General features: G+C 36.4%; 1 protein-coding gene across 1 annotated transcript in view; it reads left to right on the forward strand.

The window, feature by feature from the left end:
- Positions 1 to 24,445, forward strand: part of LOC121367895 (contactin-like) — a 49,475-nt gene that overhangs the window by 17,297 nt on the left and 7,733 nt on the right. The window contains exons 11-23 of the mRNA XM_041492343.1: positions 718 to 905; positions 2,172 to 2,444; positions 2,987 to 3,280; positions 4,555 to 4,718; positions 8,129 to 8,258; positions 9,246 to 9,419; positions 10,970 to 11,113; positions 12,402 to 12,496; positions 13,364 to 13,459; positions 15,853 to 16,003; positions 17,051 to 17,172; positions 19,414 to 19,603; positions 23,672 to 23,787. Coding sequence (XP_041348277.1) covers positions 718 to 905; positions 2,172 to 2,444; positions 2,987 to 3,280; positions 4,555 to 4,718; positions 8,129 to 8,258; positions 9,246 to 9,419; positions 10,970 to 11,113; positions 12,402 to 12,496; positions 13,364 to 13,459; positions 15,853 to 16,003; positions 17,051 to 17,172; positions 19,414 to 19,603; positions 23,672 to 23,787 — 2,137 coding nt within the window. The remainder of the gene's footprint in view (positions 1 to 717; positions 906 to 2,171; positions 2,445 to 2,986; positions 3,281 to 4,554; positions 4,719 to 8,128; positions 8,259 to 9,245; positions 9,420 to 10,969; positions 11,114 to 12,401; positions 12,497 to 13,363; positions 13,460 to 15,852; positions 16,004 to 17,050; positions 17,173 to 19,413; positions 19,604 to 23,671; positions 23,788 to 24,445) is intronic.

Consider the following 24,445-nt stretch of genomic DNA (forward strand, 5'->3'; position numbering starts at 1 on the left):
CCCATAAGAAAGGACAGCAGTGTGGTCAAAATAGGTGAAGTTAACATTTATACTTCATTTCTCACAAACTACATCAATGGCATTTGGTTTGTAGCTACCATACATCTTAATGCATGTTTAAAAATTTGAATTTTATTATAGTGAAATTTATTTAAAAAAAAATTATTGAATTTCTTTTAAAAATATAATATAAAATATTTTCAATATGCATTAAAATGAACATACATGGATGCAACTACTGAATAAATTAATATTAATTGAGACATTTAATTCCATAGATTTCTTGTATTAGTACAGAACCAGAGCATTTTAAAAATAATGTTGTCATTATTTTTAAGTCAATGGGAAAAAAACTAAAACAGAGCAGTTTTTATATATTTTCAGAACTTGTACCCTGGACAGTCATCCTTAAAGTTTGACTTTAAATATATGTTCATTTCATTCATTTCAAACTTATTTTCGTCCAATTGTGGTTCAAGCACTCAATCCTGGGCACACACATTGGCTATCTGGGCTGTGTGCAGGACAGTGGGTTAGTTGTTAGTGGTTATTGAGAGAGAAGAGAGTGTAGTGGTCTTACACCTACCCATAAGTGGGAGCCGTTATCGAGCTGTGAACCCAGTACCTATTAGCCTTATGTCCGATAGCTTAATCACAATTTCTCTGAGGCCAGTGAATATCTGTGTTAATGACAAGCTTTATGTTTGTTTATTTCAGTGGGCCTCTTACCTACAGTTGGATACGACACAATAAAGCAATGCCGAACACCGCCCGGTTGGTGAAGGGTTCAAACAACCGGATCCTGGCCATCGACAATGTGCAGTTCTATGACCAGGGAACGTACGAATGTCGGGTCCAGTCGGGTAGTCTGTCAGACCGAAAATTATTTACCCTGCAAATTCAGTGTAAGATTTTGTACAATTGCTATTAACTTTAAATGTTTTATATTTAACATCAGTAAATAGACTTGATTGGTTTCTTTTTATTCCTCTGTCAGTCCAACAGGAGGGGACTATAGGTTTTATCTCCATCCTTCCTCCTGTCTGTCTGTCTGTCCATCTATCTATTCCACATATAGTTTTTTGGATGTTGTTTTTTTCAATGATATTGAGCTGAAATTTTGTGTATATTTTTATTATGTACTGTTACAAATCCAATTTGACTTTCATGGCAGAAAAAAACAGAAAGGAATCGGGACTAATTTTTTTACAAAGTTATAGTCTTTGAGCTTAGGAGATAACGAAAATTTGTTTTCCAGATTTTGTTGTTGTAATACCACAAGATATTGGACTGAAATTTTGTGTATAGTTTTATCATGTACTGTTACAAATCCAGTTTGACTTTCATGGTAATTTACCGGCCTTGGTGGCGTCGTGGTAGGCCATCGGTCTACAGGCTGGTAGGTACTGGGTTCGGATCCCAGTCGAGGCATGGGATTTTTAATCCAGATACCGACTCCAAACCCTGAGTGAGTGCTCCGCAAGGCTCAATGGGTAGGTGTAAACCACTTGCACCGACCAGTGATCCATAACTGGTTCAACAAAGGCCATGGTTTGTGCTATCCTGCCTGTGGGAAGCGCAAATAAAAGATTCCTTGCTGCTAATCGGAAGAGTAGCCCATATAGTGGTGACAGCGGGTTTCCTCTCAAAATTTGTGTGGTCCTTAACCATATGTCTGACGCCATATAACCGTAAATAAAATGTGTTGAGTGCATCGTTAAATAAAACATTTCTTTCTTTCTTTCATGGTAATTTATTAATTTTTCAAGAGTTATAGCCCATGAAATTGGCTGGGCTCCATAGAATGCTTGTTTCTGTTACACCCATTGGTTCATAAGTTGTATATCAAAGGTCATGGTATATGCTATGTAGAAAGGCTCAGGTAAAAGTTACCTTGCTGCTTGCAATGGTTTGACTGCCAAAACTAATTCCAATAGCTATTGTTTAATTGCTGTGAGCTAAAACTAAAGTAAATTTCATGATAACAGCAGAGCATTTTTTGTTTTAATTTCATCTTTAAAACACTTATCATTTGACACAAGCAATTGCTTGCCAATCCTGTATGCTCATGCAAAACAATTTTCACCAATTGTTTTTAAAATTTGCAATTGGTGATTTTAGTGAGTGCCAGAGCTAGTTCTGATTCCTTTGTTGTGTTTTTCTCGTAACAGCGGAGCCATTCTTCACGTACAATCTAACTGACCAGCACGTGGACGTGGGTTCGAAGCTCATCTGGTACTGTGAAGCCGACGGGCGCCCGATCCCCACCTACTCGTGGTACAAGAATGGACAGCCCATCACAAATGTCTCAGGGGTGATCAGCGCCAGTAGGAACCGGCTCGTTATTGAGAAGCTCGACAAGGACCGCGACTCGGGCATGTACCAGTGTGCAGCGACCAACTCACATGGGACCACATTGAGTTCGGGACAGATCAGAGTGCTGGGTTAGTCAATAGGTTTTACAGTTGTTTGTCATGTACCAGTGTGCAGCGACCAACACACACGGAACTATATTTAGTTCAGGACAGATCAGAGTGCTGTGTTGCTGTACTGACATTCAAAAGAAACTTGACAGGTTTTGATATTGTATGAAAGTATCACAAAGTTCCAACATCTACATGTCACAATGCACTTCATGATACATGCAAAGTGTTTGTAAGGTGGTTTCTAAATTGATTCTTTTCTATTAGCAACAATATATTTAAAATTATTCAAATTTTATGTATGTAAAGTTACTTTTGGATAATTTTACAGTTGTTTGTGTTGTTTGACCCCAGTAGCTATGCTGAGTTGTCAGTATAAATTTGTTCATTTGTTTGTATTGATTTATCCATCCATCTTTCCATTCATCATTTATTTATTCATTCATAGTGATTCATTCATCCAACTATTTTTCCATCCACCCATTCAACCACCCATTCATCCATCCATCCATCCATCCATCAAATATCATCCATCCATCCAATATACATTGTTTATTTTACAGAATTTAAGCCCAACTTCAGGAAAACCCCTCTTGAGAAGCGTATCTCAGCAGCCCGAGGTGGAAATGTCACCATAGTCTGTAACCCAGAGTCTGCGCCCCAGGCCGAGTATCAGTGGCTCAAAGATGGCCGCAGCCTCGGTTTGACCAAGGGTTCGGAATCAGGCAACCTGCACATGTTGATGAATGGAAATATCTACATAACTGGTCTTCGCATGTCAGATGGCGGTCGCTACACCTGCAGAGTGGAAAACCGTCTGGGAATTAGCGAGGATTTTGCAACGCTCACGATTGTTGGTATGGAATATTTTGATTAGGTTGTAGTTTGTAGAGACATTTTTTAAATTTAATGTTCAGACAGATATGTGTATGGTGATATATTCATAAAAGCATTGATCATCAATTACGTACCATGTAAAATAAAACTGTTTTAAAGGGACTGTCTTGAGTTTGCTTCTATTGTAAGATGTTCCCAACCAACAGATCCTTTTTGAAGACTAAAATTGTAAATTAAAATACATTTACTTGTTTAGAATACCAGTGTCTGCATATCCAATATGTTTTCAGTCGTTTTGCTAATGTAGTAGCAGTCATTTTTTTATTTTCTTATATAATTTGTAATATATAAATTTACTGGAAGATAAAAAAAAATTCAGGCTAGACTACTACAAACACTGAGACAACGAACTCCTTGTTTATATAGATACTGATATTCTAAACAGGAAAATATCCTGAATATATAATTTTGGTAATAAAAAAGGATCTTTTAGTTGTAAACATGTTATAATGTAGCAAACTCAGGACAGTCCCTATAAAGATGTAGTCAGATTTGTCAAATAATTGACAACCATCAAATCCAGTTATCATTAAATCATGAATAACAATAGCTTTCAGTACATTAATTTAAAAACTAATCCAAATACTTGGTAAATTCTTTAAATTGCATATTACCATAAATTTCAAATATGTATATATCATTGATTTCAGTACATCAATTTTAAAACTAAACCAGGTACATGATAAATTCTTTAAATTGTATTTTACCATCAATTTCAAATATGTATGTATCATTGATTTCAGTACATCAATTTTAAAACTATTCCAGGTACATGGTAAAAAAAAATTAATTGCATATTACCATACATTTCAAATATGTATGTATCGTTGATTTCAGTACATCAATTTTATAACTAAACCAGGTCCATGATAAATTCCTTAAATTGCATATTACCATAAATGGAAGGATTTATCTCAGTCGGTTGGTTGAGTGCTTGCTTGAGTTGCTTGCGTCGCAGGATCGAACCCGCTCGGTGGATCCATTCAACTGATTGGGTTTTTTTTTGTTCCAACCAGTGCAGCTCAACTGATCAAAGACCATGGTATGTGCTTTCCTGTCTGTGGGAAAGTGCATATAAAAGATCCCTTGCTGCATTAGAAAAAATGTAGCAGGTTTCCTCAGAATTACCAAAATGTTTTACATCTATTAACCAATGATTAATTAATCAATATGCTCTAGTGGTGTCGTTAACCAAAACAAACTTTAACAAACATTTTCTTCCCATAAATTTTAGATCAGACGCGAATCACACGCGGCCCCTCACCCACAACTGTGACGATCAACTCCACAGCAACACTGATCTGTGAGGCATCGGTGAACCCAACGATAGACCTCATCTACTCATGGCACTTCAACGACCACGTCATTGATGTGGACGAGGATCCTCATTATCGACTGGTTGTACTCAATATGTTTCATTTGGGGAGTGTTGTTATATTAGTAGTCCCCTTCTGGTGCAGGCAGAAATATTACTGGGAGTAAATCTTAATACAGGGATGAATTTTACTTGTAGAATGCAGAAAATTGCATTTCAGGACATTTAGTTTTCAAAATTTTAGGGGGAGCATACCCCCTAAACGTAATTTAACAGTATTTTTTAACAGCCTCTATTTTGTCCCATACCTGTATCCATTTGTATGTTTAATACACACAATAAAAGTTATATTTTATTTGGTGCCAAATTTGTCACGTGATCAGTCTGATATTTTGTCCTCCGTTGCAGATATAATTGATTGTAACTGATGATTTTTACTTTCTGTCATTTCTGTCATTCTGTTTATTCAGCAGTTCTTTATAAAATATTGTAAACTTTTCATTTTGAGGGGATATAAGTTGTAGTGTTTATCATTAAAATCATTTATCTTGAGTGCCAAATAATATATACACCGCCTTTACAAAAACGAAACGAATTCGATGATGATGGAAATAACAAAAAATGTATCCGACATTAGGGGATCACTTTACAAACATCTTTATTGTTTTTCGTATATCTTGAAATCTTTATTAAAAATAATATTGAAACTTTGATCAGTTCAGCAAAACCGGAACCGTCCATGAATGTCAGACCGATATCATCTTCGGTTCAATTAAAAGACAAAGTCTGCTTGTATTTCGTATTTATAAACCTTTTTGCACTTTTTTGTAGCCAAAATAAGGAGTATGTCTTTTCACAAGTCTACCAACACACAGCAATATGGTAACCAAACTCCCCCCCCCCCCCCCCCCCCCCCTTTTTTTTTTTTTTTGCTTTTCGTTTATTGGGTTGTTTTGGGTGTTTTTGAAGGATGGTGGTGCCAAGCGGCTGCCCTGCTTTAATTTTCACCCAGCGAGAACACTGTTTATCATGTACTAACTTCCATGGCAATTTACCCATTTTGTTAAAACATTTATGGCTTTTGAATATAGGAGATAAAAAAAAATTGTTGGGTGCAGTAGGGGACATGTATTGCTTTAGCAGTACTTTAAAAATGTATGTTCTCATATCCTTTTTACAACTACTATTCAAGACATGTATTGCTTTTTTATTTTGTATCTAGCTTTTATAATTGAGAATTGCATCATCCCCAATTATAATATAATTATTATGTAGTGTTTGTTTATATTACAGGGTGATGTTGTGTACACCAAGGGCTACCTCCACATCATCAACTCTCAGTACTCATGTAGTGTTTGTTTAACTTACAAAGTGATGATGTGTACACCAAGGGCTACCTCCACATCATCAACTCTCAGTACTCTTGTAGTGTTTGTTTAACTTACAGGGTGATGACGTAGTGTGTGTTTAATATTACAAGGTGATGTGTACACCAAGGGCTACCTCCACATCATCAACTCTCTGTACTCATGTAGTGTTTGTTTAACTTAAAGGGTGATGACGTAGTGTTCGTTTAACTTACAGGGTGATGTTGTGTACACCAAGGGCTACTTGCACATCATCAACTCTCTGTACTCATGTCGTGTTTGTTTAACTTACAGGGTGATGATGTGTACACCAAGGGCTACCTCCACATCATCAACTCTCTGTACTCATGTAGTGTTTGTTTAACTTACAGGGTGATGTTGTGTACACCAAGGGCTACCTCCACATCATCAACTCTCAGTACTCATGTAGTGTTTGTTTAACTTACAAAGTGATGATGTGTACACCAAGGGCTACCTCCACATCATCAACTCTCAGTACTCTTGTAGTGTTTGTTTAACTTACAGGGTGATGACGTAGTGTGTGTTTAATATTACAAGGTGATGTGTACACCAAGGGCTACCTCCACATCATCAACTCTCTGTACTCATGTAGTGTTTGTTTAACTTACAGGGTGATGACGTAGTGTTCGTTTAACTTACAGGGTGATGTTGTGTACACCAAGGGCTACTTGCACATCATCAACTCTCTGTACTCATGTAGTGTTTGTTTAACTTACAGGGTGATGTTGTGTACACCAAGGGCTACCTCCACATCATCAACTCTCTGTACTCATGTAGTGTTTGTTTAACTTACAGGGTGATGACGTAGTGTTCGTTTAACTTACAGGGTGATGTTGTGTACACCAAGGGCTACTTGCACATCATCAACTCTCTGTACTCATGTCGTGTTTGTTTAACTTACAGGGTGATGATGTGTACACCAAGGACTACCTCCACATCATCAACTCTCTGTACTCATGTAGTGTTTGTTTAACTTACAGGGTGATGTTGTGTACACCAAGGGCTACCTCCACATCATCAACTCTCTGTACTCATGTAGTGTTTGTTTAACTTACAGGGTGATGTTGTGTACACCAAGGGCTACCTCCACATCATCAACTCTCTGTACTCATGTAGTGTTTGTTTAACTTACAGGGTGATGTTGTGTACACCAAGGGCTACCTCCACATCATCAACTCTCTGTACTCATGTAGTGTTTGTTTAACTTACAGGGTGATGTTGTGTACACCAAGGGCTACCTCCACATCATCAACTCTCAGTACTCATGTAGTGTTTGTTTAACTTACAGGGTGATGACGTAGTGTTTGTTTAACTTACAGGGTGATGACGTAGTGTTTGTTTAACTTACAGTGTGATGACGTGTACACCAAGGGCTACCTCCACATCATCAACTCTCTGTACTCATGTAGTGTTTGTTTAACTTACAGTGTGATGTTGTGTACACCAAGAGCTACCTCCACATTATCAACTCTCAGTACTCATGTAGTGTTTGTTTAACTTACAGGGTGATGTTGTGTACACCAAGAGCTACCTCCACATCATCAACTCTCAGTACTCATGTAGTGTTTGTTTAACTTACAGGGTGATGACGTGTACACCAAGGGCTACCTCCACATCATCAACTCTCAGTACTCATGTAGTGTTTGTTTAACTTACAGGGTGATGATGTGTACACCAAGGGCTACCTCCACATCATCAACTCTCTGTACTCATGTAGTGTTTGTTTAACTTACAGTGTGATGTTGTGTACACCAAGAGCTACCTCCACATCATCAACTCTCAGTACTCATGTAGTGTTTGTTTAACTTACAGGGTGATGTTGTGTACACCAAGGGCTACCTCCACATCATCAACTCTCAGTACTCATGTAGTGTTTGCTTATATTACAGGGTGATGACGTAGTGTTTGTTTATATTACAAGGTGATGTTGTGTACACCAAGGGCTACCTCCACATCATCAACTCTCAGTACTCATGTAGTGTTTGTTTAACTTACAGGGTGATGACGTAGTGTTTGTTTATATTACAAGGTGATGTTGTGTACACCAAGGGCTACCTCCACATCATCAACTCTCAGTACTCATGTAGTGTTTGTTTAACTTACAGGGTGATGACGTGTACACCAAGGGCTACCTCTACATCATCAACTCTCAGTACCAACACTCTGGATATTACACGTGTCACGCCTCCACTGGCCTTGACGTTGTCACAGCAAGTGCAGTACTCACTGTCATAGGTCTGTATCACACTATGTATCTCTAATTAATATTACATCATTAATTTTGTCTGTCGTTATCATATAGTCATGTTATAAAGGTCCATGCCATATAAATATCTGTTATAGGTCAGTATGAAAGAATTGTCTGTTTTGGGTAAAAATTAGAAAATCATCTTCTGTATAAGACAGTTTCTGTCTTATATGTCAATAATGTGCATATTCATTCATTTGGTTGTTTATTTGTTCATGTATATTCATTCATTTGTTCATTTTTTACTTTATTAAATCATTCATTCAACCATTAATTACGTCATTCATTCATTCATTCATTCATTCATTCATTCATTCATCGATTCATTCATTCATCCATGTGTTCATTCATTCAACAATCCATCCATCCATGTGTTCATGTATATTCATTCATTTGTTCATTTTTTATTTATTCAATCATTCATTCAACCATTAATTACGTCATTCATTCATTCATTCATTCATTCATCCATGTGTTCATTCATTCAACAATCCATCCATCCATGTGTTCATGTATATTCATTCATTTGTTCATTTTTTATTTATTCAATCATTCATTCAACCATTAATTACGTCATTCATTCATTCATTCATTCATTCATCCATGTGTTCATTCATTCAACAATCCATCCATCCATGTGTTCATGTATATTCATTTGTTCATTTGTTTATTCATTCAATCATTCATTCATTCAACCATCCATCCATTTATTCATTCATTCAACAATTATCCATCTATTCATTCATTTATTTTATCCATCCATCCATCCATCCATCCATCCTGTCCGTCCATCCATCCATCCATCCTTCCGTCCGTCCGTCCGTCCATCCATCCTTCCACTCACCCACCCACCCACCCACCCACCCATCCATCCATCCATCCATCCATCCATCCATCCATCCATCCATCCACCCACCCATTCATCCATCCATTCACAAACTCACTCACAAATGAATGTGTTCTGTTCACGTCAGGTCCCCCGGGAGAGCCTGCAGGTGTGTTTCCAGATGCGTCCGGGAGTAACATCCTGCAGAAGAGGTCGAAGAAGATCGTCTGGTCCGATGGCGATGACCACGGGGCCAACATCCTCTACTACGATGTCGAATTCAACACCAACTTCAATGAGAAGTGGAGGATTCTTAAAGAGAGTGAGTCGAGTCGGGGTGTTTAGTACCTTTCACAATATGAGGCAGTTTGAGAAAAATAGGCTCGCTCCAGCCAGTGCACCACGACTGGTATATCATGGTGTGGTATGTGCTATCATGGTGTGAGAAAGGAAACTTGCTACATTTTTCCATTAGTAGCAAGGGATCTTTTTTATGCCCCATCCTTCAGTCAGGATAGCACATACTACTGCCTTTGATTAAGCCAGTTGTGGTGCACTGGCTGGAATGAGAAATAGCTCAGTAGGTCCACCGATGGGGATCGATCCTAGACTGACCACGTATTAAGTGAGCACTTTACCAGTGGGCTGTGTCCATTGAAGACAATTTATCTTACAACTTGATTTCTAAAAATATCTTTCAAATGAAATGGTATGGCAAATCATCTTCATTGGGCACTCATGCATTATTCTCTTTGTAGTAAACATGTTGCGCTTATTAAGTTAAAATAGTTATTGTCAAGTATTTAAACACAGACACAACAAGATGTATGGGCAACATCCATATTTATATTAAGTTATTAACTATAATAGAAAGTTACACATAATGACCAAAATTTGTTTTCATCCCTGTGATTTCACTTGATGCACGGTCGGCCTGGGATCGATCCCCGTCGGTGGGCCCATTGGGCTATTTCTCGCTCCAGCCAGTACACCACGACTGGTATATCAAAGTCCGTGGTATGTGTTATCCTGTCTGAGGGATGGTGCATATAAAAGATCCCTTGCTGTTAATTGAAAAGAGTAGCCCATGAAGTGGCGACAGCAGGTTTCCTCTCTCAATATCTGTGTGGTCCTTAACCTTGTGTCCGACACCATATATCCGTACATAAAATGTGTTGAGTGCGTCATTAAATAAAACATTTCCTTCCTTCAATTCTGGGGCGGTATGTAGCCCAGTGGTAAAGCATTTGCTTCATGCGCGGTTGGTCTAGGATCGATCCCCGTCGGTGGATCCATTGGGCTATTTCTCATTCCAGCCAGTGCTCCACAACTGGTACGTCAACGGCCAGGGTATGTGTTATTCTGTCTATGAGATGATGCATATAAAAGATCTCTTGCTGCTAATTGAAAAGAATAGCCCATGAAGTGGCGACAGTGGGTTTCTTCTCTCAATATATGTGTGGTCCTTAACCATATGTCTGTCGCCATATAACTGTAAATAAAATGTGTTGAGTGCGTCTTTAAATATAACATGTCTTTCTTTAAAAAAAAATTCCCTTCATCCCTGTGATGTTCATTATATGCATGTAGCCTGTTAAGTTCATAACATGTATTCAACATTTTCAGTTCTCTACCTGTTTATGACATGCCCTTTTTTTAAAATCCATATGTGTTTTTTTTTTAATGAGTGTGTTTTTTGTGTGTGTGTTTTTGCAGGAATTCTAGTACAAGATGTTTATGATATGCATTTAGCATGTTAAGTTCATAACATGTATTCAACATATTCTGTATATTACCTGTTCATGTCATGCCATAATGTCTGTTTTTTATTCCATACTTGTTAATTGTATTTTTAACTATTTGTCTTTGCAGGGATTCTGGTACAGGATACACTGGACGAACAGCACCCAGATAAACACAGCACCGTGTTGGAAAATCTGAAACCTGGTGCCAACTACCGGTTCAGAGTCCGATCCATGAACAGATACGGCATGGGTCTACCCAGTCTGCCAACAAGTAAATATGTTATTCAGATTTAAATTACAGGACTTATTACAGATATGGCAAGGGTCTGCCCAGTCTGCCAACAAGTAAATATGTTATTCACATTTAAATTACAGGGCTTATTACAGATATGGCAAGGGTCTGCCCAGTCTGTCAATAAGTAAATATGTTATTCACATTTAAATTACTAGGCTTATTACAGATACGGCATGGGTCTGCCCAGTCTGCCAACAAGTAAATAATGTTATTTAGATTTAAATTACTAGGCTTTTACAGATATAGTATGGGTCTGCCCATTCTGCCAACAAGTAAATATGTTATTCACATTTAAATTACTGGGCTTATTACAGATACGGCATGGGTCTGCCCAGTCTGCCAACAAGTAAATATGTTATTCACATTTAAATTACTGGGCTTATTACAGATATAGTATGGGTCTGCCCAGTCTGCCAACAAGTAAATAATGTTATTTAGATTTAAATTACTAGGCTTATTACAGATGTTAAACAGATATGGCATGGGTCTGCCAACAAGTAAATACATTATTTACATTTAAATTACACGGCTTATTACAGATGTTAAAGTTTTTTGTGTTTTTTAATGTTTTATGTCATAGAAGTTGTTACAGTTATTCTATTTTGAAGGTTGTCCATTTTTGCAGATATGAATTATACCAGTTATATGTTTTAATAAGATGTTAAAGTTATTCAGTTTTTGTCTCACTTTTAAGAAGCATAAAGGCAAGATTACTTTTTCGAAGTCGATGGCAGTGTCAACTTTTACTTTTATGTTAATGTTTCATGTTTAGATCAGTTTCTCATAAACTCTTAAAGTCCTAGATCAGTGAAACTTGGTTTATAGTTGCATCTATGGATGTTCATCACAGTACGCTGTAAAGGTTTATGGTAGGCTGAACATTTAATTCTGTGGAATTATTGTTAAATGTTTAATATCGCAGCAGAATATTTTGTGTTTTAGTTTAAAGTAATTTTTAACAAATATTTTGGCAGATATTACAGTAATTAATTTTTTAAATTTATTTATCAGATATTACAGTAATTAATTTTTGCTATATTTAGTGCTTTATCAGATGTTATGTACAGTCTAGTAAATTATTATTATTTTTTTTTTTTTTTTTTTTGTATTTTAGCTGATATTATTATAAATAAATTTTCGCTGATATTATTATAAATAAATTTTCTAATGTTTTGTGTTGTAGCAGATATTATGGTTAATAATTTTTCAGTCTTCTGTCAGATATTACATTACAGTAATTAATTTTCAATGTTTTGTTTTAAAGCTGAAATTCATATCCCTGGAGATCGTCCATATGTTGCCCCGGCGATGGTTTCAGGAGGTGGTGGACGTGTTGGACTTCTCGTCATAGTCTGGATGGTATGTGCTGCTGTGCTGCTATAGAGGTTGAATGTGGCTCAGTGGTAGAGCACTCATTCACCTGACGTGCAGTAGGTCATGGGATCAATCACCCTTAATGGAGACAAGTGTTTCCTCATACATAAATTTTGCAAAAGTTATCTCTTTTTTTTTTTTTTTTTCTTTTTTTTTGTTGTGTGTTGGAGAATCCGAGGAATTCCTTTGGGAAAGTCGGCCTCACGTCATTGTGCCCCCCCCCCCCCCCTCCACCCCTAAATGGATCTTTCACTGCTGCTTATTTGGATGAAGTGGGTTTCCTCTCTTGACCATATGTTAAAATAATAATATGAAATAGCTTTGCAGTGAAACCTTCTAAACTGGACATACCCCTGTATATACATGGGACCAGGTAAAAGTTCACTTTTCACAGATATCTGGTTCAGAGAGGCTCTGATCTGTCCTGATATTTAAAAAGTCCAGTTTTAAGAGAAATCCGGTTCAGATCTGTCCTGATATTTAAAAAGTCCAGTTTTAAGAGAAATCCGGTTCAGATCTGTCCTGATATTTAAAAAGTCCAGTTTTAAGAGAAATCCGGTTCAGATCTGTCCTGATATTTAAAAAGTCCAGTTTTACGAGAAATCCGGTTTAGATCTGTCCTGATATTTAAAAAGTCCAGTTTTAAGAGAAATCCAGTTCAGATCTGTCCTGATATTTAAAAAGTCCAGTTTTAAGAGATATCCAGTTCAGATCTGTCCTGATATTTAAAAGTCCAGTTTTGAGAGAAATCCTGTTCAGATCTGTCCTAATATTTAACAGGTCCAGTTTTGAGAGATATCAGGTGGGAAGATGTTTTTTTTTAAATGTTAATGCTAATGTCTAATATTTCAGCCCCTGCCACCCGAGGATGCAAATGGAAATGGTGTTGGGTATCGTGTGTTCTGGAGGAAGAAGCCACTCGGAATCACAGAATCACGCTGGAAAGAGGTAGGCAAAATTTATTTGTTGGTTATCAAAAAACAAATTACAGTTAAAACGCATACAGTCTAAGCTTTAGCCCAAAAATTATTAGCAGTTTGGCAGATTGGTCAGAAAAATCTGTATCTAAATTCAGTTTCATTTAGCCAAACACAGTATAACAAAAATTTACGAATCGTTAAAGAATTGTATTTGTTTGATTTTTAAATTAATAATTTGGTGATTTAATGAAAAAGATTTATTAATTGCCAAATTCAACTTTAATTGGGGTTTTGGCAGTTTGGTAAACAGCTGCTTGAACCTTGGTGCCAGTAACTGGCTTGTTCAATTAACCACTGCGGCTCGAGTTGTGGATCATAGCTGTCACTAAGGTTTATCAAATTTAAAAACATTTATTAATTTGGAAAATTGTAAATACCCTTCTTTAATAAAGCAAAAAGTGTGTTACAAATAAGAACTTGCTGATGTACAAGCTTAACTATTGTCACATCAACATGTCCATGACAGTCACTGGTGTAGCCAGGATTTTATATTGGGGGGGGGGGGGGGGGCAAACCCACACCAGAGGCATATCTAGGGGGGCCCCACCGTAAATTTTGCAACAGTTATAATTTTATTATATATTAATTGTTTAAATTTTTTTACAATCCCCCTCCAAACCTCCCCCAAAGTTCCCTTGGCATTCCGCCTCAAGTCATTGGGGCCCCCTAAATGGATTTTCTGGATCCGCCACTGCACACTATGTATATATGTATGATTTTATCCAATTTAATACAGTACAAAAAGAAAAGAAAAAAGGTTTGATTGGGGTGGGGGAGGATTGCCATTGTGGCCCTCTCGCTACACCACTGCTGACAGTAATGTTCACTTTAGTATTAAAATGTATAAAATGGTTACTATATAATTTACATGTTGTTTATGTTTGTGTGACAATTCAGGCTGTTATTTTTGTATCATCTCCCAGAAAACTACTATGCAGTTAACAAAGTGAATTGTGTGACTTTTGACTAAATTAATCAAACCAGTCTAGAGCCAGACCTGACTGGGATACCATCATTTATCATTTAGAAGTCTTGTTTATTTATTACAAGTCTTAATTATACAGATATTTAGCAAGCCAGCAGGAATGATATCTGGAGTGGGGGATGGGGGGGGGGTGGGGGGGGGGGGGGGGGCACAAGTCATATTTTAAACTTTATTTATATAGTGTTGGACAAAAAATGTTCCTACACTCCTTTTTAGGCATGCACTGAGATAGGGTTTCTACGAGTGCTTGAGTCCTTTCACAGGACTCAAGTACACGTGCAATGAAGAGAACTCTCATTTAATTATATTGTTTTATGTTATTTTGCCATACGCTTGGTGCCGGTTACATTATAGTGCTATGAGACATGGAGGTAAGACAAAAGTTGAATGTGTGGATTGTATTAAAATGGCATGATTTGGCATTCACGTTCATAGTGTATCAAGATGCATAATGCTATTTTACTTTTTCATTAAGTTAGTCTCATTATCATCTAGTGGCGGGTACTCGGGGCCAGGTCGAGTTTGACTCTCGAGTACTCAAGTCCAATATTTTGGACTCATGGAGGCCCTGCACTAAGATGGTATATTCAGTATGATACACATGTATATGTAACACACATAACTGTATGATACATAGTATTGTACACAAAAATAATTCTTACCTTTGATTCAAATATATATTTTATTATTCATTTAACACGGGGGTTGGAATCTAGCCCAGTGGTAAAGTGCTAGCCTGATGTGCTGTCATTCTGAGATCGATCTCCATCAGTTGGCCTATTGGGCTATCTTTTGTTCCAGCCAGTACACCACGACTGGTATATCAAAGGCCATGGTATGTGCTATCCTGTCTGTGAGATGGTGCATATAAAAGATCCCTTATTACTAATAGAAAAATGTAGTGGGTTTTCTCTCTGGGACTATATATCATATTATCAAATGTTTGACATCCAGTAGCTGATGATAAATAAATCAATGAGCTCTAGTGGTGTCGTTAAACAAAACAAACTTTCATTAAACAAGTGCTCTATAAACAAATGTGTTGTGTTATTAATGACTACGTTTGCAGTTTCATTTTTAAATTCCTCAAATTAAATATGTATCGTCTTTGAGTTAGTATGTTTTTTTTAGAACTAGAAATATGTCCTATAATTTTTATGATATTTCTGTTTGTGTTCTCAGGTTGAGCCTTAACCATATGTCAAATGCCATATAACCAAAATTAAAATGTGTTGAGTGCATTGCTAAATAAAACATTTCTTTCTTCATTCTCAGGAACCGCTGCCTGGTCAACACATGAACTCCATTGCCATATAACCATAATTAAAATGTGTTGAGTGCATTGCTAAATAAAACCTTCCTTTCTTCGTTCTCAGAAAGCACTGTTTGGTCAAGACGTGAACACGTACACAGCTCTGGTTGGCAGTGAAAACTACTACAGGGAATATGAAGTCCGTGTGCAGGCCTTCAACGAGTTTGGAAGCGGCAACATGTCACACATTGCTACCATCTATTCAGCGGAAGACTGTGAGGGACTACAATACTAAATGAATAGTGAAAACACCCCCCCCCCCCCCCCATAGTCACCTCTCCATAGTCACCCCCAAAAAAACCCCAACAAAACAAACAAACAAACAAAAAACTACACACAAAAAAATTGTGACAAGGATAGTCTGAATTTGCATTTGCATAAGCATCAGAAGTGGGGGGAGGTGGGTACTGACTTCCTCCCTCTAACTCGATCTCAAACTATATTAATGTGCCCCTATTCCCTATGGTTTGGGGCATGTCCATTTCGAGTCTGGCATGGCCATGAGCTGATCTGGGACTGAAACTCTCTCTAACTCTGTGGTAGAGTGAGCCAGAAAATGCTCTTGTACTCCTCCCAGTTAAAGGGCAACCCCTGCAGTTAAAGAAAATATTCATAGTCAAAAGCATGTCATGAAAAACAAAATCAAATCTAGTCGACAGCAAAAAAAAGTACCATTGAAAACTCTGCAGTAATTTCCTTTAGCATTGCCAATTTCTGTGGGAAATTATAGTGGTTAGAAAGGTGAATTAATGACTCCCCCCTACCCCCCCCCCCCCCCCCCCCCCCCCCCCCCCCATCCCAGTTCCTGGAATCTTCTGATACATATGATTTTAAATAGGGGGAATGTTTATTAGTTCATTTGGATGTAATAATAATAAAGTGGTCTTGTTTAGAAAATGTCATATTAGTGTTTATGATATTTTTAAATTGTTTGTAACTGTGTTTTGTATGGTTTTTGTAAAGATTTGCAAAACAAAATTTCAGAGAAAAATAAATTTTAAAAACCCAGTAAATATTGAGAAAAAAAAATGTATGTAAAAATGCAACAGTAGATGCTGAAAAATAACTGTTAAATAAAATTGCAAAAATCAATAGATATAAAGAAACTAATTGAATATAATAAGATACTGAACAAAACTAACATTAAATGCTTGTTTTAAAAGCCTACTATTAAAGTAAATTGTTTTTAAAATCCAAAAATTATACAGATATTCAATATATGACTGAAATAAGAGATATGACCAAATTTGTTTTTATTTCAGTACCATACGGAACCCCAAGAAGTGTGCACGTGTTCAGTTTCAACAGCACTGCCATGAGGGTTGCCTGGATACCGGTTCCCGACAACCGTGAATACATGAAGGGAAGACTGATTGGATACAAAGTAATGTTTGCATTAAAATATATATACACATTTATGATCCCAAATATTTTCATTCTTTTGGGAAAAACTACCCATTAAAACCAAAAATACAAACATATTTTAAATATATCATTGTCACTTGTTAAATATTGCAGGGATTCTAGATTATGGTAGCCCCACTCCTATGGCGAGTGATATTCAATGTTGGGCTAGTAAATAACTACTGTTTCCATGCCCGACAGCTAGTGAAAAACGAAATTGTCAAATGTGGCAGTTAACTCTCTTTTGTAAATATGAATATTCTGACCCCACCCCAACCCCCAATGTTAGTGTTTTTAAGCTCTACATTCCTCTTTAGGTGACATATCTGATTATTACTATATTTATAAATTGTATTAACTTAAAGTAAAGTAGATCTAGTGAATATTTAATCGTGGCTAGTAAATTTTTTTAATCACTGATCCCATGGCTAGTGGATTTAAAAAAAATTCAAGAAGCCCTGTATTGTTACTAGTATATAAAGTATAACGGGGGCGTAGTGTGATCTGGACCTGGGGGGGGGGGGGGGGGGGGGGGGGGTTCGAATATGAATCAAGTGGACCTTTTTCTATTTTGTTTTTGCATCACCCGAAACTTCAGCTAGGGGGTTCATCAGAACCCCTGAACCCCCCCCCCCCCCAGCCTATGCCCCTGTATAATTGTGTTAGAATATTGTAACCATTATAACATATTTTGTTTTTCTTTTTTTTGCTGTTGATATTATTGCTCATGTCTGTATAATTCATATACGAAAATAAATGATTGATTGATTGATTGATATTAACTAATTTCTTTTCCACTTAACCTGACCTCAAACAATGGCATATTCCCCTAGGGATATTAATCTGGTCCAAACATCCCAACAGCCAAAAGGGATTGCTAAAATCTTTCAGTGGTCCTCTACTTTCTGTTCCAGTCACACGACTCCATATTCACATTTCATGAGGCTAAGTATGCCTGTAACAGAAAAATCAATCTCCACTGAGGGGATTCGAACCACGGACTCTCAGTGTCCAGCGCTCTACCAACTGAGCTAATAGGGAAATTCCCACTAGCTACTGCCAGAGCACTTTATACCAACACTACTGCATGCCCATGATTGTTACTGCTCACTCATGTAAAGTAATTAAGAAACTGTTGATCAATACTCTTTTTTTATTATTTGCTACTGTTAAAATGCAATTATTTCCAGCAATAATGAACAAGAATATAGAAAGATCATAAATTAAAATATGAATTTTGCAAATGAAAAGTTACACCATAGATTTACTACAGTAAAAACTGTTAGTTCTAGAATTAAGAAAAGATAACTAAGGAAAGATGGATCTCATACCATATACTGATTTTAAAATGACTCAAATGTTGCTTGCAGTTATTTCCCTTACCCTTTTTTAAATAACAATATTCATTAACTCTGTTACATTAATGCTACAAATTCTTGCCTAACTTTATCATTTTATGGGCGAGACATAGTCCAGTGGTAAAGCACTTGCTTGATGCTTTGTCAGTCTGGGATCGATCCCCATTGGTGGGCCCATTGGACTATTTGTCATTCCAGCCAGTGCACCACAACTGGTAAAACAAAGGCTGTGGTATGTGCTATCCTGTCTGGGATGGTGCATATAAAAGGTCCCTTGCTACTAATGGAAAAATGTTGCAGGTTTCCTCTCTAAGACTATATATATATATATCCAAACAATTAGTATTGTGCTCTAATGGTGTTATTAAACAAAACCAATAGCTGATGATTTTATTCTAAGATTGCTTACTTGAGAAAGAGCCAAGAGATGGAGTGCTCTAATGGTGTTATGTTTTTATTCTGTAATAGATTGCAAAAAGAGCAAAGATGGAGAATCCTGTCTTATAATATATATATAACAATTTAAATTCTTAATAGGCTAACCAAGAGAGGAGAATTGTCTTATGTTTTGTTTTTATTCTGTAATAGATTGCTTACTTGAGAAAGAGCCAAGAGATGGAGAATCCTGTCTTATAATTTTAATTCTTGGCTAACAAGAGTTTGTTTTTATTCTGTAATAGATTGCTTACTTGAGAAAGAGCCAAGAGATGGAGAATCCTGTCTTATAATTTAAATTCTTGGCTAACAAGAGTTCATGTTTTTATTCTGTAATAGATTGCTTACTTGAGAAAGAGCCAAGAGATGGAGAATCCTGTCTTTTAATTCTTGGCTAACAATATAGTTTATGTTTTATTCTGTTCCAGGTAAACTACTGGAGGAAGGGTAAAGAGACTGAGATTCAGGCGGTACAGCAGATTCTGCAGGGTCAGCGAGAGAGTGGCCTGATCATCGGGCTGGAGCCCAACACGTGGTACTCGGTCACAGTACAGGTCTACAACTCGGCTGGCAACGGACCGAAGAGCGAATTCTTCCACCAGATCACAGACCGGCGGCGTGAGTGCACTGCTACATAATATCCTGAACTGATCATTAATACATGAGTTTGTTTGAGGTGCTTGCATCACAGGATCAACTGATTTGAGTTTTTCTCATTCCAATCAGTGCACCACAACTGGTCAAAGGCTGTGGTATGTGCTTTCCTGTCTGTGGGAAAGTGCATATAAAAGATCCCTTGCTACATTATAAAAAATGTAGCAGGTTTCCTTTGATGACAAAAGTCAGAATTACCAAATGTTTGACATCCAATAGCCGATGATTAATTAATCTATGTACTTTTAGTGGTGTTGTTAAACAAAACAAACTTTAACAATATTTTGATTAATATCTGCATCTCATCTTCAATATCTTCATCTGATAGGAAACTAATAATACACCTCTCAAAACCGGACCCTTTGTAAAAGGGAATTCTCTCAAAACCGGACCCTTTGTAAAAGTTTTGGGAAACAAACTGTGTGCATTCCTAAAAAAACTAAAATATACATATTTGAGCTACCACTGTTTTATTTTACTACACATTATTTAAATTATAAAGGAAATTAAATAAATACATTGTGTTTCGTATAGTTTCTTTTTGGATGTCAGTATATAATAGTTCTATACATTATAAAAAACCAGATTGAAGGTGGTCTCTCATATAAATTATAAAGGAAATTAAATAAATTTGTTTTCCTTTTGTGTCTAAGTAACATTCTCCTATGTCTAAGTTATATATATATAGACAAAACTACATATATGTGGTTTTCTGATTTCTGTATTCCATGAGTGTATTTCCTGCAGGAAACCCCGATGCCGTAGGCAGAGGGGTTTCCGGCAGGAAATACACGAGTGGAATACAGAAATCAGAAAACCACATATATGTAGTTTTGTATTTATTACATACCCTAAATTGGAATTTTTTTTCAAAATAATAATTTAGAAATTGTAACACTGCTAGCTAATGACGGGGATTTCTAAATTTACACAACTAGGTCAGCTGTGTTACTATGCGGACCGAAGAACCGCCAATTATTACACATAGGAATATAGTTCTATTTAAACAATAAACAGAAATAAGAAAGAACGAGTGAAAAGTTACCTATAATTTTAATGATATTGTTTGAAGTACCCTTTAAAGACAATGTAATAGCTAAAATTCACAAACAATATAATATTCAATTTGCTTGTAATACGTCAGAAAACCTTCAGCATGCCAGTTTTATCAAGGAAGAAAAATGTCAAGAATTGTTCACTTAGTGTCTGAGTCGTCATCGGTGTGTTTTCTTTTATTGATGTTCATGGAATTATTCGTTGCTGAAAAGTTTAAGTTTATATTAAATGTGCCTCCATAAATCATCGCTCCACTGAATAATCCGGTTGACAGTTCATTCACGTTTTCTACGTGAGGAGACGACATTGTTGCTAAAGTTGACGACAGTCACTTTTCGCACCCTTGTTTTGGCTTCATACACAATAAATATAGCATATCTTACTGTAGTTTCACTAGAAATCTACATTTCGTAAAAGGTGCAATTTTTTAATCACAAGATTTTGTTCAAAGACATCCAGGTGCATTAGTAATGTTAAGAAAAAAAAATTTCAATAGCAATTTTACATTGTAAGTTTTCTAAAAAGGAAACGTCATGTACCCAGTTTATGGTTATTGTAAGGAGATGCAAAGTGACGTCATTGGAATACTGACGTCATTTAAATTCAAAATTAGCTGTATTATTACAATGCTGCGCCACATTAAAATAAAAACTAGTCTACTAACCTTGACCCCTGTCAAATTCCAATAACAAGCAGACAACGCTGTTTACAGGTCGGTACTTTTTTCTTTTTTTTCATAATTCTGGACAAAATATTAATTTGAAGTTTTGAAAGATGAAAGAAATAAAACGTACCTTTTGTCAAATATATCATATCACAAAATTACGGTTGGAGATGTTTTATTTATTGAAAAAGAATAAGAATTGTGTACGATGTAACGAAGCCAAAACAAGGGTCCACAAAGTGACCGTTTTCGACTTTAACTATTGTGGATTAAAAGCTCGTTGGTTAGTAGTGTTCCCGTCTCAAGTTTTGGTATCGCACTCATTAAATTGTAAATATTTGTCACCGTTTTCGTCTGTTTTCAGTTCAAATTTTCCACAAAATAACATTTTAAACAAACCAAGCACAAACTTTGTTTACATATCGCGAATGGCATTCCCGGTAACCATGTGCTATAAATAGTAGTGTTAAATACGGTATAGTTCCGGCAGTTGAGTTGAATACGGAAAGTTGTATTCAATTCTTGTATTCAGAGCTGTATTTATATAGTAAGATTTAATGGGTATGTAATAAATATATAAAAACCCATTCAATTACATTGTTGAAGAAAACCATGATCTTGATAGGATGAGGGCAGGATTTAGCTCAGTCACTTGTGAGTACTCGAGGTGCTTTTATCACAGGATCGAACCACCTCGGTGGATCTATTCAACTAATTAGGTTTTTTCGCGTTCCAACCAGTGCACCACAACTGGAGGAATGAAAGAGAATGTTATTTACTTCAATTTGAAGTTATTTACAATGTAATAATGGATTTGTTAAAGTTCTGTCATGGTCAGGTCAGGTCAGGTCAGAGAGTTTAATGTGCACATTCAGAGCAAGCTGTTGTAGCACAACTCCTGTCATGGGCGCAGGTGTCGGCCTCGGCTGGTTCCTCCGTCCAGGACAGGAGTTCTGTCATCAGATCCTAATCTGGAATTGAAAAAGTCGGAGAAGTGACTTCTCCCTTCTCAGGAGAAAAGGGAGAAGTTTGATTTTTTTTTAAATAAATAGGCAAAGTAAACATTTATCTGTAGTATCGGTACCTTTTGTCTGTTTTGTGATTTTTTTTTTGAAATTGGATAAGATCCCAAATATTATGGGAACTTCGACTTTTCACTACTGCTAATAACTTGGCAAGTTGAGCTGACTTTAGGTGAAAAAAATCTTTATTTCACTGGCTAAATTAGGGCCTGATACCAAATGATCTACACATCCTTGAGATAAAAACTAACACATGCCATTTATCAGATATTGTATAGGTGAGAAAATATTAGGGGAGTGATTGATTGCTTCCCAAGCTTAAATTAAGGGCATACATTTTAAAAGTATTACCATATTGATATGATATATTAATTGACATGCTGTAGGGAGTGATGGGGAGTTTAACTCGGAGTTCTCCCTAAACAATAAGGTCTGATTTATCATGACAACACTGAAAATCTCTTTTGAGGCAGCACTATAAGAATATTGTATCTGTGTCATTTTTCTTTTTATTGCACTATTTATTTAATCTTTACTAATTTTTGTATAGTATTACATATGGTACCTGTTATATATATATGTAATACTTATGATATATTTTAGTATAACATTACATATGGTACCTGTTATATATATATAAAATACTCATGATATATTTTTGTATAGCATTACATATGGTACCTGTTATATATATAAAATACTCATGATATATTTTTGTATAGCATTACATATAGTACCTGTACAGTTATATATAAAATACTCATGATTATTTAACACAAGCGTAGGAAGGTGCCAAAAAGTGGGGGGGGGGGGGGGGAGGGGGGTGCCACACTTTTATATTTACACACTTTTACACTATTATAAAGCAAATATAAAGCAGAATATCTGAAAAGTGGGGGGAGCACATGCCCCCCTTGCCCCTCCCCCACTTCCTATGCCAGTGTGATATATTTTTGTACAGCATTACATATGGTACCTGTTATATATAAAATACTCATGATATATTTTTGTATAGCATTACATATGGTACCTGTTATATATATAAAATACTCATGATATATTTTTGTATAGCATTACATATGGTACCTGTTATATAAAATACTCATAATATATTTTTGTATAGCATTACATATGATACCTGTTATATAAAATACTCATCATATATTTTTGTATAGCATTACATATGATACCTGTTATATATAAAATACTCATCATATATTTTTGTATAGCATTACATATGATACCTGTTATATATAAAATACTCATGATATATTTTTGTTTTTTTTACAGCACCTCAGAACTATCCAACAGAGGTTCACATATACTCCTATAGCAAAGACCGAGTTCGCGTATCATTCCGTGGGGTCAGCACACAAGCCTTTGAGGAACCACTGCAAGGTTACAAAGTAAGTGGAGGTCACCAGATCACATAATGACACCACCTCTTCAATTGCTTGTTTATTTGGAGATTATATTTCTCTTCAACTTAACCTCACCTTTAACTGATGGCATTCCTTCCCTCCCCCACCCCCCACCCCATTCCCATAGCCCAGTGGTAAAGCGTTCATTTGATGCACAGTCAGTCTGGTATCGATCCTCTTCGGTGAACCCATTGGGCTATTTCTCATTCTATCCAGTACATCAACGGCCGTTGTATGTGCTATCTTGTCTGTGGGATGGTGCGTATAAAAGATTCCTTGCTACTAATGGAAAAATGTAGTGGGCTTCCCTTTTTAAGACTATGTGAAAATTACCAAATATTTGACATCCAATAGCCAATGATTAATAAATCAATGTGCTCTAGAAACTTTTTCGTCTTCCCACACCCACCCTACCCCAATAGGCTTGTTCGATCATCCCAACAGCGAAGGAAGTTAAGTCATGTCAGGTAGCCAAGGTCTTATTGGAAGATTTTAGCCATTTCATTGGCTATGGGGATGTTTGGACCGGTCTGTTGGAATAGGGAGAAATGTCATTAGTTAGAGGTCAGGCTAAGTTATCTTCAGTGTGTTTGGCTAATGTCAGTGTTAATAATAACAAAACAAAAGGAATGTTTGATGGCAT

The sequence above is a fragment of the Gigantopelta aegis genome, chromosome 3, assembly GCF_016097555.1.
Source record: "Gigantopelta aegis isolate Gae_Host chromosome 3, Gae_host_genome, whole genome shotgun sequence".
NCBI classification, from domain to species: domain Eukaryota; kingdom Metazoa; phylum Mollusca; class Gastropoda; order Neomphalida; family Peltospiridae; genus Gigantopelta; species Gigantopelta aegis.